Below are 15,390 nucleotides of genomic sequence, written 5' to 3' on the forward strand. Positions count from 1 at the left end.
TTCGGTTGGAACTTTCCACGTGGGTCGTAAAGTGGTGCCTGGATCTCCTCTAAAACCATATCACCTTTTGACAAGTCCCTAGGCTTCACCTTTTTATTGAATGCGCGTGCAATTCTCCTCTGATACCCTTGAATATGATAGAGAGCCCTCAACCGGCGTTCATCGAACAACATAAGCTCTTCAAATTGATTGCTTAACCACTTGCCTCCTACACCTCACACTCGATCATAGTCCGAAGAGATGGAACTTCCAACTCAATGGGGAGTACAACCTCCATACCGTAGACCAAAGAGTAAGGGGTCACCCCTGTTAGTGTACGTACGGATGTGCGATATCCCCATAAGGCCAGTGGCAACTGCTCATGCCAATCTCTTGCAGATTGAATGGTCTTTTCCAGGATGGCCTTGATCATTTTATTAGCTGCTTCTACGGCTCCGTTGGTCTACGACTGATAGATGGCTGACTTGTGTACTTGAATCTAGAACTCATCCAAAACTTCCCTGGCTCTTCCCTTGAAATAAACCCCATTGTCAGATACAAACGCCTGAGGGACTCCGTATCGGTAAATGACGTTTTGCTTGATAAAGTGTGCAACTTGAACTGCGGTCAGCGTGGCGTAAGAAGCAGCTTCTACCCATTTCGTGAAGTAATCCATGGCCACCAAGATGAATTTATGACCGTTAAATGCTGCTGGTACAATTCTTCCAATGACATCGATTACCATACTGAAAAAGGCCATGGTGAGGTCATTTGATGCAGTTCGGATGGCGGGACATGCGTGATGTTGGCATGGATCTGGCATTTGTGACATCATGGTACGTATTCCACACATTTTGTTTCCATGGTGGACCAGAAATATCCCTGCCTGAGGATCTTTGTAACAACTCCGATTTTTAGTAAATAAAAATCTCGTTGTTTATTCAAAATTCTTTAATTTCTTTTGGATGGCTTTAAAATTTTCCTGTTAGTTTTTCACAATCCGATTTGTCTTAAAATTATATATCCTGGCTAGGGATCCTACTTGGCAAGTATAGTTAGATTCTAACCAATTAGTTGGAGAAACCTAACCCTAGATGAACCTTTACCCATTGGACAATAAAAGGTAGGGAAACTTTTATCCATTGGACAATAGGAAACCTAGATTTTCTATCAAGGATATTTTGTGCTAGATTTGATAAAGTACTCATATATAGTTATATATAGACTTATATACACATGCCTAAAGGACATTTGGGTTATTTCAAGTATATATTACCTTATTCCTTTTATCCATTGGTTAAAAAATGCAAGGGAAAATATTATCCATTGGATAATAAGTTAGTCTTACTAACTAGTACTAGGATTTATTAAATAAATCACTTCCAAGATTTTCCCATGTGTTTATATGCATTAAAGATATGTGAATATCTAATTTCCTAGATTTCTAAGTACACTAATAAATATATAAGTACTAGTACTTCTTGAATTATTCTAATAAGAAAATCTTGGCCATATATTTTATTTGATACTTGGAAATCTTGATAGATTATATGGTACCTAATAATGCCTACATTTATATTTGAAAACTTGGACATGTGTCTATATATATATAATAGTATAATGAAACATGTGCCCCTTAGGTTATTTTAATAAGAAATTATGACTTGAAAATCTAGGTAGATCACATAGTACCTATGTACTTTTATCTATATATACTTGGTCATACTCATACATATTTATATAATATACATTGTACAAGAGAGAGAGCGAGAGAGAGAGAGAGAGAGAGAGAGAGAGATTGCCAAGAGAGGGGGAGAGAGAGAAAGAGAAAGAGAGAGGAAGAGAGGGAGAGATTGGATTGTACCTTGCCTTGATCTTCCATCCTTTCAATCTATGGTTATATATTTCTCCAAGCCAAATCTATCTTCCATTGTCCTTTTATGTTTTTTTAATCACCAAATCTTGTACAACCCCTCCTTTCCTCCACCAATCTTTCTAAAATCAAATCCAAAGTACCAAATCTAGCCATGCAAGCCTAGAACTAGGTGGGAGATGTGCAAGCAACCCTTGCCCTAACCCATCAAGCTTCCAATCAAGCATGCAAGGTGAGAAAAAGATGAGATATAGAAAGAGAGATTTGGGTGAGAGAGGGAGGGAGGAGAGCCTTGGCCTATAAATAGCAAGCTATTCCAAGCTTAAACTCACACCTTAACTCCTTGCTCCTACTTCTCTCTAGAAATTCTAAGCTTCTGATCGGGTCGTTTCCGTACCAAAAATAATTAATAACACGAAACAATTACTACTACTCAAATGAATAGTGATAAGTATTCCGAGTATCGCTCCACAGGGATTATAAGGTTGAGTTGCAGTTATTTCAATTAATTTCTATATTAATCCAAGAAAAAGATTGATTGATTGTTGATTTCTTAGAACTATTGAACTGAAATTAAAGACGATAGAAAAGCAGGGAAAGAATTGATGGGAAAAAGTTCTACGGTTTCGAATCCACTCTTCCCTTTCGTAACCTAAATATGTTTCGATTGTAGGTCATGTATTCGAATCAATCAGGATATCGTAGGATTGCAAGCCCTAGCGATATCTCCTAAAAATAATTTATGAATCACCAATCGGCATGGACTATCTCCGCCTAGCACGAATCGTCTTACTAGCACGACCCGTCTCAAATTAAAATTAAAGTACGGATCGTCTCATCGGCACGACGCGTCTTACGTAGTATAATCCATCCAATCGGTTATCATAAAACAATTAAAACTATTGTATGAACGTGTATAAAACCTAGGATTTCATACACAAGATTTGCCGGAAAGAAGTAATATCATAAATAAATCCTTAAAAGTCATACAACAATGATTCGAATAATAAAACCTAAATCAAAACATAAAAGGGTTATTCAGAGTTCAAGTTTCATCTATACCCTAGAAAAAGGAGTTAGGTGGCCATCGAAGTGGAAGAGATCAAAGTTCTTGTCCTCTGTTCTTTGGACATGCCCGTCGTCGTCGTCCAATTTCCAAACCCTGTTCCGCAGCTGGCTGCCGAAGTCAGTCAATTTCCATTATATAGGGTTTCACGTATTAATTACATATAGGCCCTTAAACTTCGTGCTTTAATAGATTAGCAATTCAACTTTGAAGCTCTTTACACTTTGACCCCAAACTTCCATTAAACTCTTCGTTTTATCCAATATATTGGACAACGAGCTCGAGCAACCTATAAACAAAATAGAAGCAAAATAAATATCAAATAACAAATATAAATGACTAACAAGTATAATTTGGAGAGCCAAAATATCAATATTTCGGCACTTATCACGCCCCCCAACTTACACTTTGCTAGTCCCTAGCAAAGAAAAGAATAGAAAAACTAATGAAGACAAATTAAAATAGATAGTTCTTTTAAACCCCCGGGCGGCCTCGGTAGGACGAGTGAAGTCTCGTGAGGGTTTTCAGTAGTGATCACCCACAAAACACCGTAAATCCCCTTACACGGAACCCATAACCTGCAAGTAACTCATCAGTCTCTCAAGCCAAGGCACAAAGTCATTGCACAAGTATATTCGGCAACATTAGTTCAAAATGCTATGAAGACATGCATATAAACCATGGCACCTAATTTAGCGTGTGTGAACACTTGGACTTAGTCACCAATGACATGCCACTCAAAGTTCTCTCCGGACCAAGTTTCGACTTCAATTCTCACAGTGTCATGCACTCACAAATAAAATCGCTCGAAACAAGATGCATTATGAACTCTCAAGTGTGCGGTTTGGAAGTTATGTAATTGAAAGCAAAATACTTCGCACACTATGACACGAAAAGAACGCTTTTTATGGTGGACACTCGATCTCATGAACGGAACACCAAGCATTGGAAGTCACTCTCACATCCATCAATCCACACCCCAACTCCCCAAGGATCAAATAGGACTTTAATTTCGGTTGTAATGTGGGGTAAGGAGAAATATTTCAAGGTTAGGGTAAAACATCGTATGTCCGAGAATAGGCAAATAACTTAGGGCCAATTTAACAATGTGAGCCCAATTTTTTTTTACCTTTTCAACTCCAGCTTATCTTTCCTTCTAACTTTTCAACATTTTCCAACCATAAAGCATGATTCCTCCTTTTCAAACATATTGGTGCCCCCTTCTTTCTTTTTCTTCTTCTCTTTTTTTCTTTTGTAGTATTTCATTTTTTTTTTAAGGGACACCACCAATTCAAGCACAAAAATTCACAAACAACCCAAAAATTTTACCTTTACATTCTTGCCTTTCTCCAAACACAATATGGAAGGTGGAGCTAATCAAGAAAAGGCTCAAGTATAAAAGGCTCAAAGTGGCTTGCAAGGGATAAATGTGAAAATAAAGGAACGAACCGGCCCAAATATCAAGAAAATGCCTATAATCCTCTCCCAGGAGTGTAACACCCATGTGGCAAACCAAAACCCAAGAGATATTTTCAATAAATTCCAATGCTTAGCAATCAAGAATAATGAGACCTTCAACAAGTATATTCTTTCTGTTGACATACTAAGAAGTTACGTGACACCACTCCAATAAAAGATAAGGCTCGAAAGCTCACCAGGGCATAAGTCTCCACTAGTCTAGCCATTGAGAACGCTCAAACGACACTCACAAGCAAACTAAGCCCAAATAGATGTTAATTGCAAAGGTGCAAGTGCCATAACTACATGCATTAACAAGTTAGCATAAAGAACTAACAGTCCACAAAATACCCAAACAATGCCAACATGCCTCAATTCAAGCAACTAATAAATACCTCGCAAATTCCAAGTCCCATACAAGAAAGATCTCACTATGTTTTTTTTATTTTTAAGCTCTAACTATGCAAAAAGAACAAAGTGATCCCTCCCCCCAACTTGAACTATTCAATGTCCGCATTGAATACATGAAAATGAAAAGAAAGGACAAAAACAGAAAAGAGAGGAAAGATATCACCTCGAATAGGAGGAACTAAGCAGGGTAAACTATAGTGAGAGGGAAACCCCCCCAACTTGAACTGAACAACCTGCAAAATGTTAGCCTCCAAGAAACACGCACACACACAAAAAATACAGATAAAAAGGGGAAGAAAAAAAAAATTTACTCAAAAAGAAAAACTAACAAATCCAGAAAAAGATAAATAAATAAAACTCAAAGACGACACTAAACAATGAATGACACTTGGGTTGCCTCCCAAGAAGCGCTAAATTTAATGTCTTCAGCCAGACAAAATGAGAGCATTTAAATATCAATCACCAGAAAAAATATTACCCGGGCCCAAGCATGCATATGGTGGTGGTTTCCACTCTTGTCTCGGTGCACCCTCTATAAGAGGGGAAGTGGAAGAACTAAGAAGTATGGGCCAAGGCTCAATGTATGGGTCACTCCATGGAGGTTCATTTATGGGGTTCTTCGAATTAAGAGAACCATGACTCATTTCAATGTTACCACTATCCAATCCTACATGCACAAGAGGCATTTCTATGGGACCCTTAACTCGAATGTCTGGAGGCACCTTATCAACCATATAATCACTCTCACTGACTGCGAAGCAGTCTTTCTCTTTACAAGGATAGAGATTGGCATCGAAAACATTCAATTGCACCCTCATATTTCCAAATGATACATCCATCACTCCAGTCCTACAGTGAATAGATGCATTGGCTGTAGCCAAGAAAGGTCGACCAAGGATGAGAGGAATCTGTTTGTTGGGATTATGGACTGGTTCCATGTCAAGAACTATAAAATCAACAGGAAAGTAAAACTTATCTACCTTGACAAGGACATCCTCGATCACACCACGCGGCACCTTAATGGATCTATCAGCTAATTGCAACGTAATCGACGTGGGTTTCAACTCTCCCAGCCCAAGTTGTTCATATACCGAGTATGGGAGCAAATTAACACTGGCCCCTAAATCGAGGAGTGCTTTATCAATGACATGATCTCCAATAACACAAGAAATAATAGGAACACCAGGATCCTTTTGCTTAATGGGTGTGTTACGTGTAAGAATGGAGCTCACCTGCTCAGTGAGACGCACCTCCTTAGGCTCATGTGTCTTAGACTTACGCTTTTGGGTACAAAGGTCTTTCAAAAATTTAGCATAAGCTGGAACTTGACTAATTGCCTCTAAGAGAGGGAGGTTGATTTTTACTTGTTTGAACACGTCCATCATATCTTCTTGTTTTGCCCCCTTTTTGTGAAAGGGTGAAGGTGCATTAAGGCAAGTCGGGAAAGGTGCCTTAGGAATATAAGATGGGGTCTCAGATAACCCCGGAACAATTGTGGACACTGGATCGGTCTCCTTCTCCTTAGACCTCTTATCAACCTTAGACCTCTCAGCGACAGGTGGAGACACTTTCTCCTTCGCTTTGACCTCCTCCGGTCGAGTCTCTACGTCTCTCCCATTTCTGAGGGTGACAACTAATTTTGCTTGTTCGTGACCTTGCGAATTGTCAATATGGTGCATCCCTCGTGGGTTGGCCACTGGCTGACTTGGTAATCTACCTTCATCCCGATGGTTAAGAGCATTAGCTAGCTGACCCACTTGGGTTTCCATCTTGGCAATGGATTGAGAATGGGAGTAAAGCAATTGGGAGTCAGCTTTCATTTGTTGGCAATCGGCTCTCATTTCAGCCATGGCCTTCAACATTTGCTCCTCAAAAGCTGGTGTCCTTTGAGAGGACGTAGTAGGAGCAGGAGGTTGTTGGTACTGGTGTGGTGCAGGTGGTGGACAATAAGCCTGTGTGTTGGAAGTATTAGGAAATGAAGGCCTCATAGGTTGGGCAAATGGTTGCCCATGGTCTGGCTGTCGCCATCCAAAGTTGGGATGATTCTTCCAGCCGGGGTTGTAAGTATGAGAATATGGGTCATTTGCTGGCCTACCAAACCCCTGGGCCGCATTCACGTGCTCTTGAAGAAATTCTGGAAATTGAGATGCCATGTGGCACTCATTTATTTGATGGCATGGACTGGAGCACAACTGACATACCTCCGCAACAGCAGCAGGAGGTGAAGAATGTGAAGGACCATGACCCAAAGATAAGAAAGTGTCAAACTTGCGGGTCAATGCATCTACCTTATAGGAAAGATCATCAGAGCGGCCCACCTCATGAAGGCCACTCTGTTTGAATGCAGTAGAAGCTGTCCTATTTGTGCGGGATGATGAGGCTCGGTGTCGTGAATTCTCCGCTAACTGCCCAAACAAGTCCCACCCCTGATTCTCATTCTTAAGCATAAATGTGCCTCCACATGAGGCATCCACCATATATCGGTGTTGTTCACATAGTCCATCGTAGAAACATTGGACTAACTGCCATTTAGGAACTTGGTGGTGTGGACAACTCCTAATGATATCATTAAGTCTCTCCCATGCTTGGTGAAATTGTTCGCCTTCTTTTTGATAGAAACTAGTGAGTTCTTGGCGAATTTCTTTTGTTTTGCCTATGGAAAAGTACTTTTTCAAAAACTCATTTTTCATTTGATCCCAAGAGTTGATGCTATTCGGTGCCAAAGTATTAAGCCAGTATTTGGCTTTATCTTTAAGTGAGAACGGGAATAACTTTAACTTAAGGGCATTATCAGTGAAATGCTGAATTTTAACAGTGGAGCAAATCTCTTCAAAGTCCCCTAAATGCCGATATGGGTCCTCATTATCAAGTCCATAGAATGATGGAAGTGTTTGTAACAAACTGGACTTGATTTCAAATTGTGTTGAGGCAGTGGTAGGCAATGCTATGCATGATGGTGAGGTGTATGCGGATGGGAGAAAGTACTCTCCGATCGCAGGTGGAACCTCAGCCTCTATTCTTTCAGCCATTCTAACAAGTGAAGTGGGTGAAGGCCAAGGGTGACGAGAGGCTGCTCTATTAGCTCTAAAGGTCCGTTCGATCTCTGGGTCAAAATTATCAAGTAATGGGTCCAATGATCGACGACCAAACATATAACACAAAATGTCCCTAACTCAAATAAAAATAAAAATAAACAAAACACTAAAACCAAGAACAATAAGAAAACTCACAGCGCCTGGAAAAGCCAATTGAATTTATTGTTAAGCTGCAATGTTGCAGCTTACTTCTTGTTCCTGTGAGCTACAATTTCTCGATTCCTGTGCTTGACAAAATAAAATGCTAACAAAGAAAGAATGCAATTAAACAAATATGAGGAATAATAAAAATAGAAAAAAAAAATACCTAAACTAAAATTAAAATAAAAATCAACTAAAATAATGCAACCGTGCTTGTAATCCCCGGCAACGGCGCCAAAATTTGATCGGGTCGTTTCCGTACCAAAAATAATTAATAACACGAAACAATTACTACTACTCAAATGAATAGTGATAAGTATTCCGAGTATCGCTCCACAGGGATTATAAGGTTGAGTTGCAGTTATTTCAATTAATTTCTATATTAATCCAAGAAAAAGATTGATTGATTGTTGATTTCTTAGAACTATTGAACTGAAATTAAAGACGATAGAAAAGCAGGGAAAGAATTGATGGGAAAAAGTTCTACGGTTTCGAATCCACTCTTCCCTTTCGTAACCTAAATATGTTTCGATTGTAGGTCATGTATTCGAATCAATCAGGATATCGTAGGATTGCAAGCCCTAGCGATATCTCCTAAAAATAATTTATGAATCACCAATCGGCATGGACTATCTCCGCCTAGCACGAATCGTCTTACTAGCACGACCCGTCTCAAATTAAAATTAAAGTACGGATCGTCTCATCGGCACGACGCGTCTTACGTAGTATAATCCATCCAATCGGTTATCATAAAACAATTAAAACTATTGTATGAACGTGTATAAAACCTAGGATTTCATACACAAGATTTGCTGGAAAGAAGTAATATCATAAATAAATCCTTAAAAGTCATACAACAATGATTCGAATAATAAAACCTAAATCAAAACATAAAAGGGTTATTCAGAGTTCAAGTTTCATCTATACCCTAGAAAAAGGAGTTAGGTGGCCATCGAAGTGGAAGAGATCAAAGTTCTTGTCCTCTGTTCTTTGGACATGCCCGTCGTCGTCGTCCAATTTCCAAACCCTGTTCCGCAGCTGACTGCCGAAGTCAGTCAATTTCCATTATATAGGGTTTCAAGTATTAATTACATATAGGCCCTTAAACTTCGTGCTTTAATAGATTAGCAATTCAACTTTGAAGCTCTTTACACTTTGACCCCAAACTTCCATTAAACTCTTCGTTTTATCCAATATATTGGACAACGAGCTCGAGCAACCTATAAACAAAATAGAAGCAAAATAAATATCAAATAACAAATATAAATGACTAACAAGTATAATTTGGAGAGCCAAAATATCAATATTTCGGCACTCAAAATTTGATCGGGTCGTTTCCGTACCAAAAATAATTAATAACACGAAACAATTACTACTACTCAAATGAATAGTGATAAGTATTCCGAGTATCGCTCCACAGGGATTATAAGGTTGAGTTGCAGTTATTTCAATTAATTTCTATATTAATCCAAGAAAAAGATTGATTGATTGTTGATTTCTTAGAACTATTGAACTGAAATTAAAGACGATAGAAAAGCAGGGAAAGAATTGATGGGAAAAAGTTCTACGGTTTCGAATCCACTCTTCCATTTCGTAACCTAAATATGTTTCGATTGTAGGTCATGTATTCGAATCAATCAGGATATCGTAGGATTGCAAGCCCTAGCGATATCTCCTAAAAATAATTTATGAATCACCAATCGGCATGGACTATCTCCGCCTAGCACGAATCGTCTTACTAGCACGACCCGTCTCAAATTAAAATTAAAGTACGGATCGTCTCATCGGCACGACGCGTCTTACGTAGTATAATCCATCCAATCGGTTATCATAAAACAATTAAAACTATTGTATGAACGTGTATAAAACCTAGGATTTCATACACAAGATTTGCTGGAAAGAAGTAATATCATAAATAAATCCTTAAAAGTCATACAACAATGATTCGAATAATAAAACCTAAATCAAAACATAAAAGGGTTATTCAGAGTTCAAGTTTCAGCTATACCCTAGAAAAAGGAGTTAGGTGGCCATCGAAGTGGAAGAGATCAAAGTTCTTGTCCTCTGTTCTTTGGACATGCCCGTCGTCGTCGTCCAATTTCCAAACCCTGTTCCGCAGCTGACTGCCGAAGTCAGTCAATTTCCATTATATAGGGTTTCAAGTATTAATTACATATAGGCCCTTAAACTTCGTGCTTTAATAGATTAGCAATTCAACTTTGAAGCTCTTTACACTTTGACCCCAAACTTCCATTAAACTCTTCGTTTTATCCAATATATTGGACAACGAGCTCGAGCAACCTATAAACAAAATAGAAGCAAAATAAATATCAAATAACAAATATAAATGACTAACAAGTGTAATTTGGAGAGCCAAAATATCAATATTTCGGCACTTATCACGCCCCCCAACTTACACTTTGCTAGTCCCTAGCAAAGAAAAGAATAGAAAAACTAATGAAGACAAATTAAAATAGATAGTTCTTTTAAACCCCCGGGCGGCCCCGGTAGGACGAGTGAAGTCTCGTGAGGGTTTTCAGTAGTGATCACCCACAAAACACCGTAAATCCCCTTACACGGAACCCATAACCTGCAAGTAACTCATCAGTCTCTCAAGCCAAGGCACAAAGTCATTGCACAAGTATATTAGGCAACATTAGTTCAAAATGCTATGAAGACATGCATATAAACCATGGCACCTAATTTAGCGTGTGTGAACACTTGGACTTAGTCACCAATGACATGCCACTCAAAGTTCTCTCCGGACCAAGTTTCGACTTCAATTCTCACAGTGTCATGCACTCACAAATAAAATCGCTCGAAACAAGATGCATTATGAACTCTCAAGTGTGCGGTTTGGAAGTTATGTAATTGAAAGCAAAATACTTCGCACACTATGACACGAAAAGAACGCTTTTTATGGTGGACACTCGATCTCATGAACGGAACACCAAGCATTGGAAGTCACTCTCACATCCATCAATCCACACCCCAACTCCCCAAGGATCAAATAGGACTTTAATTTCGGTTGTAATGTGGGGTAAGGAGAAATATTTCAAGGTTAGGGTAAAACATCGTATGTCCGAGAATAGGCAAATAACTTAGGGCCAATTTAACAATGTGAGCCCAATTTTTTTTTACCTTTTCAACTCCAGCTTATCTTTCCTTCTAACTTTTCAACATTTTCCAACCATAAAGCATGATTCCTCCTTTTCAAACATATTGGTGCCCCCTTCTTTCTTTTTCTTCTTCTCTTTTTTTCTTTTGTAGTATTTCTTTTTTTTTTAAGGGACACCACCAATTCAAGCACAAAAATTCACAAACAACCCAAAAATTTTACCTTTACATTCTTGCCTTTCTCCAAACACAATATGGAAGGTGGAGCTAATCAAGAAAAGGCTCAAGTATAAAAGGCTCAAAGTGGCTTGCAAGGGATAAATGTGAAAATAAAGGAACGAACCGGCCCAAATATCAAGAAAATGCCTATAATCCTCTCCCAGGAGTGTAACACCCATGTGGCAAACCAAAACCCAAGAGATATTTTCAATAAATTCCAATGCTTAGCAATCAAGAATAATGAGACCTTCAACAAGTATATTCTTTCTGTTGACATACTAAGAAGTTACGTGACACCACTCCAATAAAAGATAAGGCTCGAAAGCTCACCAGGGCATAAGTCTCCACTAGTCTAGCCATTGAGAACGCTCAAACGACACTCACAAGCAAACTAAGCCCAAATAGATGTTAATTGCAAAGGTGCAAGTGCCATAACTACATGCATTAACAAGTTAGCATAAAGAACTAACAGTCCACAAAATACCCAAACAATGCCAACATGCCTCAATTCAAGCAACTAATAAATACCTCGCAAATTCCAAGTCCCATACAAGAAAGATCTCACTATGTTTTTTTTATTTTTAAGCTCTAACTATGCAAAAAGAACAAAGTGATCCCTCCCCCCAACTTGAACTATTCAATGTCCGCATTGAATACATGAAAATGAAAAGAAAGGACAAAAACAGAAAAGAGAGGAAAGATATCACCTCGAATAGGAGGAACTAAGCAGGGTAAACTATAGTGAGAGGGAAACCCCCCAACTTGAACTGAACAACCTGCAAAATGTTAGCCTCCAAGAAACACGCACACACACAAAAAATACAGATAAAAAGGGGAAGAAAAAAAAATTTACTCAAAAAGAAAAACTAACAAATCCAGAAAAAGATAAATAAATAAAACTCAAAGACGACACTAAACAATGAATGACACTTGGGTTGCCTCCCAAGAAGCGCTAAATTTAATGTCTTCAGCCAGACAAAATGAGAGCATTTAAATATCAATCACCAGAAAAAATATTACCCGGGCCCAAGCATGCATATGGTGGTGGTTTCCACTCTTGTCTCGGTGCACCCTCTATAAGAGGGGAAGTGGAAGAACTAAGAAGTATGGGCCAAGGCTCAATGTATGGGTCACTCCATGGAGGTTCATTTATGGGGTTCTTCGAATTAAGAGAACCATGACTCATTTCAATGTTACCACTATCCAATCCTACATGCACAAGAGGCATTTCTATGGGACCCTTAACTCGAATGTCTGGAGGCACCTTATCAACCATATAATCACTCTCACTGACTGCGAAGCAGTCTTTCTCTTTACAAGGATAGAGATTGGCATCGAAAACATTCAATTGCACCCTCATATTTCCAAATGATACATCCATCACTCCAGTCCTACAGTGAATAGATGCATTGGCTGTAGCCAAGAAAGGTCGACCAAGGATGAGAGGAATCTGTTTGTTGGGATTATGGACTGGTTCCATGTCAAGAACTATAAAATCAACAGGAAAGTAAAACTTATCTACCTTGACAAGGACATCCTCGATCACACCACGCGGCACCTTAATGGATCTATCAGCTAATTGCAACGTAATCGACGTGGGTTTCAACTCTCCCAGCCCAAGTTGTTCATATACCGAGTATGGGAGCAAATTAACACTGGCCCCTAAATCGAGGAGTGCTTTATCAATGACATGATCTCCAATAACACATGAAATAATAGGAACACCAGGATCCTTTTGCTTAATGGGTGTGTTACGTGTAAGAATGGAGCTCACCTGCTCAGTGAGACGCACCTCCTTAGGCTCATGTGTCTTAGACTTACGCTTTTGGGTACAAAGGTCTTTCAAAAATTTAGCATAAGCTGGAACTTGACTAATTGCCTCTAAGAGAGGGAGGTTGATTTTTACTTGTTTGAACACCTCCATCATATCTTCTTGTTTTGCCCCCTTTTTGTGAAAGGGTGAAGGTGCATTAAGGCAAGTCGGGAAAGGTGCCTTAGGAATATAAGATGGGGTCTCAGATAACCCCGGAACAATTGTGGACACTGGATCGGTCTCCTTCTCCTTAGACCTCTTATCAACCTTAGACCTCTCAGCGACAGGTGGAGACACTTTCTCCTTCGCTTTGACCTCCTCCGGTCGAGTCTCTACGTCTCTCCCATTTCTGAGGGTGACAACTAATTTCGCTTGTTCGTGACCTTGCGAATTGTCAATATGGTGCATCCCTCGTGGGTTGGCCACTGGCTGACTTGGTAATCTACCTTCATCCCGATGGTTAAGAGCATTAGCTAGCTGACCCACTTGGGTTTCCATCTTGGCAATGGATTGAGAATGGGAGTAAAGCAATTGGGAGTCAGCTTTCATTTGTTGGCAATCGGCTCTCATTTCAGCCATGGCCTTCAACATTTGCTCCTCAAAAGCTGGTGTCCTTTGAGAGGACGTAGTAGGAGCAGGAGGTTGTTGGTACTGGTGTGGTGCAGGTGGTGGACAATAGGCCTGTGTGTTGGAAGTATTAGGAAATGAAGGCCTCATAGGTTGGGCAAATGGTTGCCCTTGGTCTGGCTGTCGCCATCCAAAGTTGGGATGATTCTTCCAGCCGGGGTTGTAAGTATGAGAATATGGGTCATTTGCTGGCCTACCAAACCCCTGGGCCGCATTCACGTGCTCTTGAAGAAATTCTGGAAATTGAGATGCCATGTGGCACTCATTTATTTGATGGCATGGACTGGAGCACAACTGACATACCTCCGCAACAGCAGCAGGAGGTGAAGAATGTGAAGGACCATGACCCAAAGATAAGAAAGTGTCAAACTTGCGGGTCAATGCATCTACCTTATAGGAAAGATCATCAGAGCGGCCCACCTCATGAAGGCCACTCTGTTTGAATGCAGTAGAAGCTGTCCTATTTGTGCGGGATGATGAGGCTCGGTGTCGTAAATTCTCCGCTAACTGCCCAAACAAGTCCCACCCCTGATTCTCATTCTTAAGCATAAATGTGCCTCCACATGAGGCATCCACCATATATCGGTGTTGTTCACATAGTCCATCGTAGAAACATTGGACTAACTGCCATTTAGGAACTTGGTGGTGTGGACAACTCCTAATGATATCATTAAGTCTCTCCCATGCTTGGTGAAATTGTTCGCCTTCTTTTTGATAGAAACTAGTGAGTTCTTGGCGAATTTCTTTTGTTTTGCCTATGGAAAAGTACTTTTTCAAAAACTCATTTTTCATTTGATCCCAAGAGTTGATGCTATTCGGTGCCAAAGTATTAAGCCAGTATTTGGCTTTATCTTTAAGTGAGAACGGGAATAACTTTAACTTAAGGGCATTATCAGTGAAATGCTGAATTTTAACAGTGGAGCAAATCTCTTCAAAGTCCCCTAAATGCCGATATGGGTCCTCATTATCAAGTCCATAGAATGATGGAAGTGTTTGTAACAAACTGGACTTGATTTCAAATTGTGTTGAGGCAGTGGTAGGCAATGCTATGCATGATGGTGAGGTGTATGCGGATGGGAGAAAGTACTCTCCGATCGCAGGTGGAACCTCAGCCTCTATTCTTTCAGCCATTCTAACAAGTGAAGTGGGTGAAGGCCAAGGGTGACGAGAGGCTGCTCTATTAGCTCTAAAGGTCCGTTCGATCTCTGGGTCAAAATTATCAAGTAATGGGTCCAATGATCGACGACCAAACATATAACACAAAATGTCCCTAACTCAAATAAAAATAAAAATAAACAAAACACTAAAACCAAGAACAATAAGAAAACTCACAGCGCTTGGAAAAGCCAATTGAATTTATTGTTAAGCTGCAATGTTGCAGCTTACTTCTTGTTCCTGTGAGCTACAATTTCTCGATTCCTGTGCTTGACAAAATAAAATGCTAACAAAGAAAGAATGCAATTAAACAAATATGAGGAATAATAAAAATAGAAAAAAAAAATACCTAAACTAAAATTAAAATAAAAATCAACTAAAATAATGCAACCGTGCTTGTAATCCCCGGCAACGGCGCCAAAATTTGATCGGGTCG

At 39.6% G+C, this 15,390-nt stretch overlaps 3 protein-coding genes and 2 non-coding genes across 5 annotated transcripts; 2 read left to right on the plus strand and 3 right to left on the minus strand.

Annotated features, from left to right (window-relative positions):
• Positions 1-478: 478 nt before the first annotated feature.
• On the minus strand, positions 479-814 carry LOC131330216 (uncharacterized). Its single transcript, XM_058363709.1, has one exon. It carries the CDS (start codon positions 812-814, stop codon positions 479-481), a length of 336 nt encoding a protein of 111 aa, XP_058219692.1.
• A 4,428-nt stretch (positions 815-5,242) lies between these two features.
• On the minus strand, positions 5,243-7,264 carry LOC131330222 (uncharacterized). Its single transcript, XM_058363723.1, has one exon. The coding sequence runs from the start codon at positions 7,262-7,264 to the stop codon at positions 5,243-5,245; it is 2,022 nt and encodes a 673-aa protein (XP_058219706.1).
• Positions 7,265-7,322: 58 nt separating this feature from the next.
• Positions 7,323-7,427, plus strand: LOC131309042 (small nucleolar RNA R71). The gene has a single exon (XR_009194720.1). It is a non-coding gene; the product is annotated as a small nucleolar RNA R71 (small nucleolar RNA).
• Positions 7,428-12,356: 4,929 nt separating this feature from the next.
• LOC131330228 (uncharacterized) lies at positions 12,357-14,378 on the minus strand. Its single transcript, XM_058363736.1, has one exon. The coding sequence runs from the start codon at positions 14,376-14,378 to the stop codon at positions 12,357-12,359; it is 2,022 nt and encodes a 673-aa protein (XP_058219719.1).
• A 58-nt stretch (positions 14,379-14,436) lies between these two features.
• LOC131309053 (small nucleolar RNA R71) lies at positions 14,437-14,541 on the plus strand. The gene has a single exon (XR_009194731.1). It is a non-coding gene; the product is annotated as a small nucleolar RNA R71 (small nucleolar RNA).
• Positions 14,542-15,390: the final 849 nt, after the last annotated feature.

Source organism: Rhododendron vialii, chromosome 1a, assembly GCF_030253575.1.
Source record: "Rhododendron vialii isolate Sample 1 chromosome 1a, ASM3025357v1".
NCBI classification, from domain to species: Eukaryota; Viridiplantae; Streptophyta; class Magnoliopsida; order Ericales; family Ericaceae; genus Rhododendron; species Rhododendron vialii.

Coding starts and splice junctions, on each gene's coding strand:
- LOC131330228 (XM_058363736.1), bottom strand. CDS start 14,378: ATGGTGGATGCCTCATGTGGAGGCACATTTATGCTTAAGAATGAGAAT.
- LOC131330216 (XM_058363709.1), bottom strand. CDS start 814: ATGATGTCACAAATGCCAGATCCATGCCAACATCACGCATGTCCCGCC.
- LOC131330222 (XM_058363723.1), bottom strand. CDS start 7,264: ATGGTGGATGCCTCATGTGGAGGCACATTTATGCTTAAGAATGAGAAT.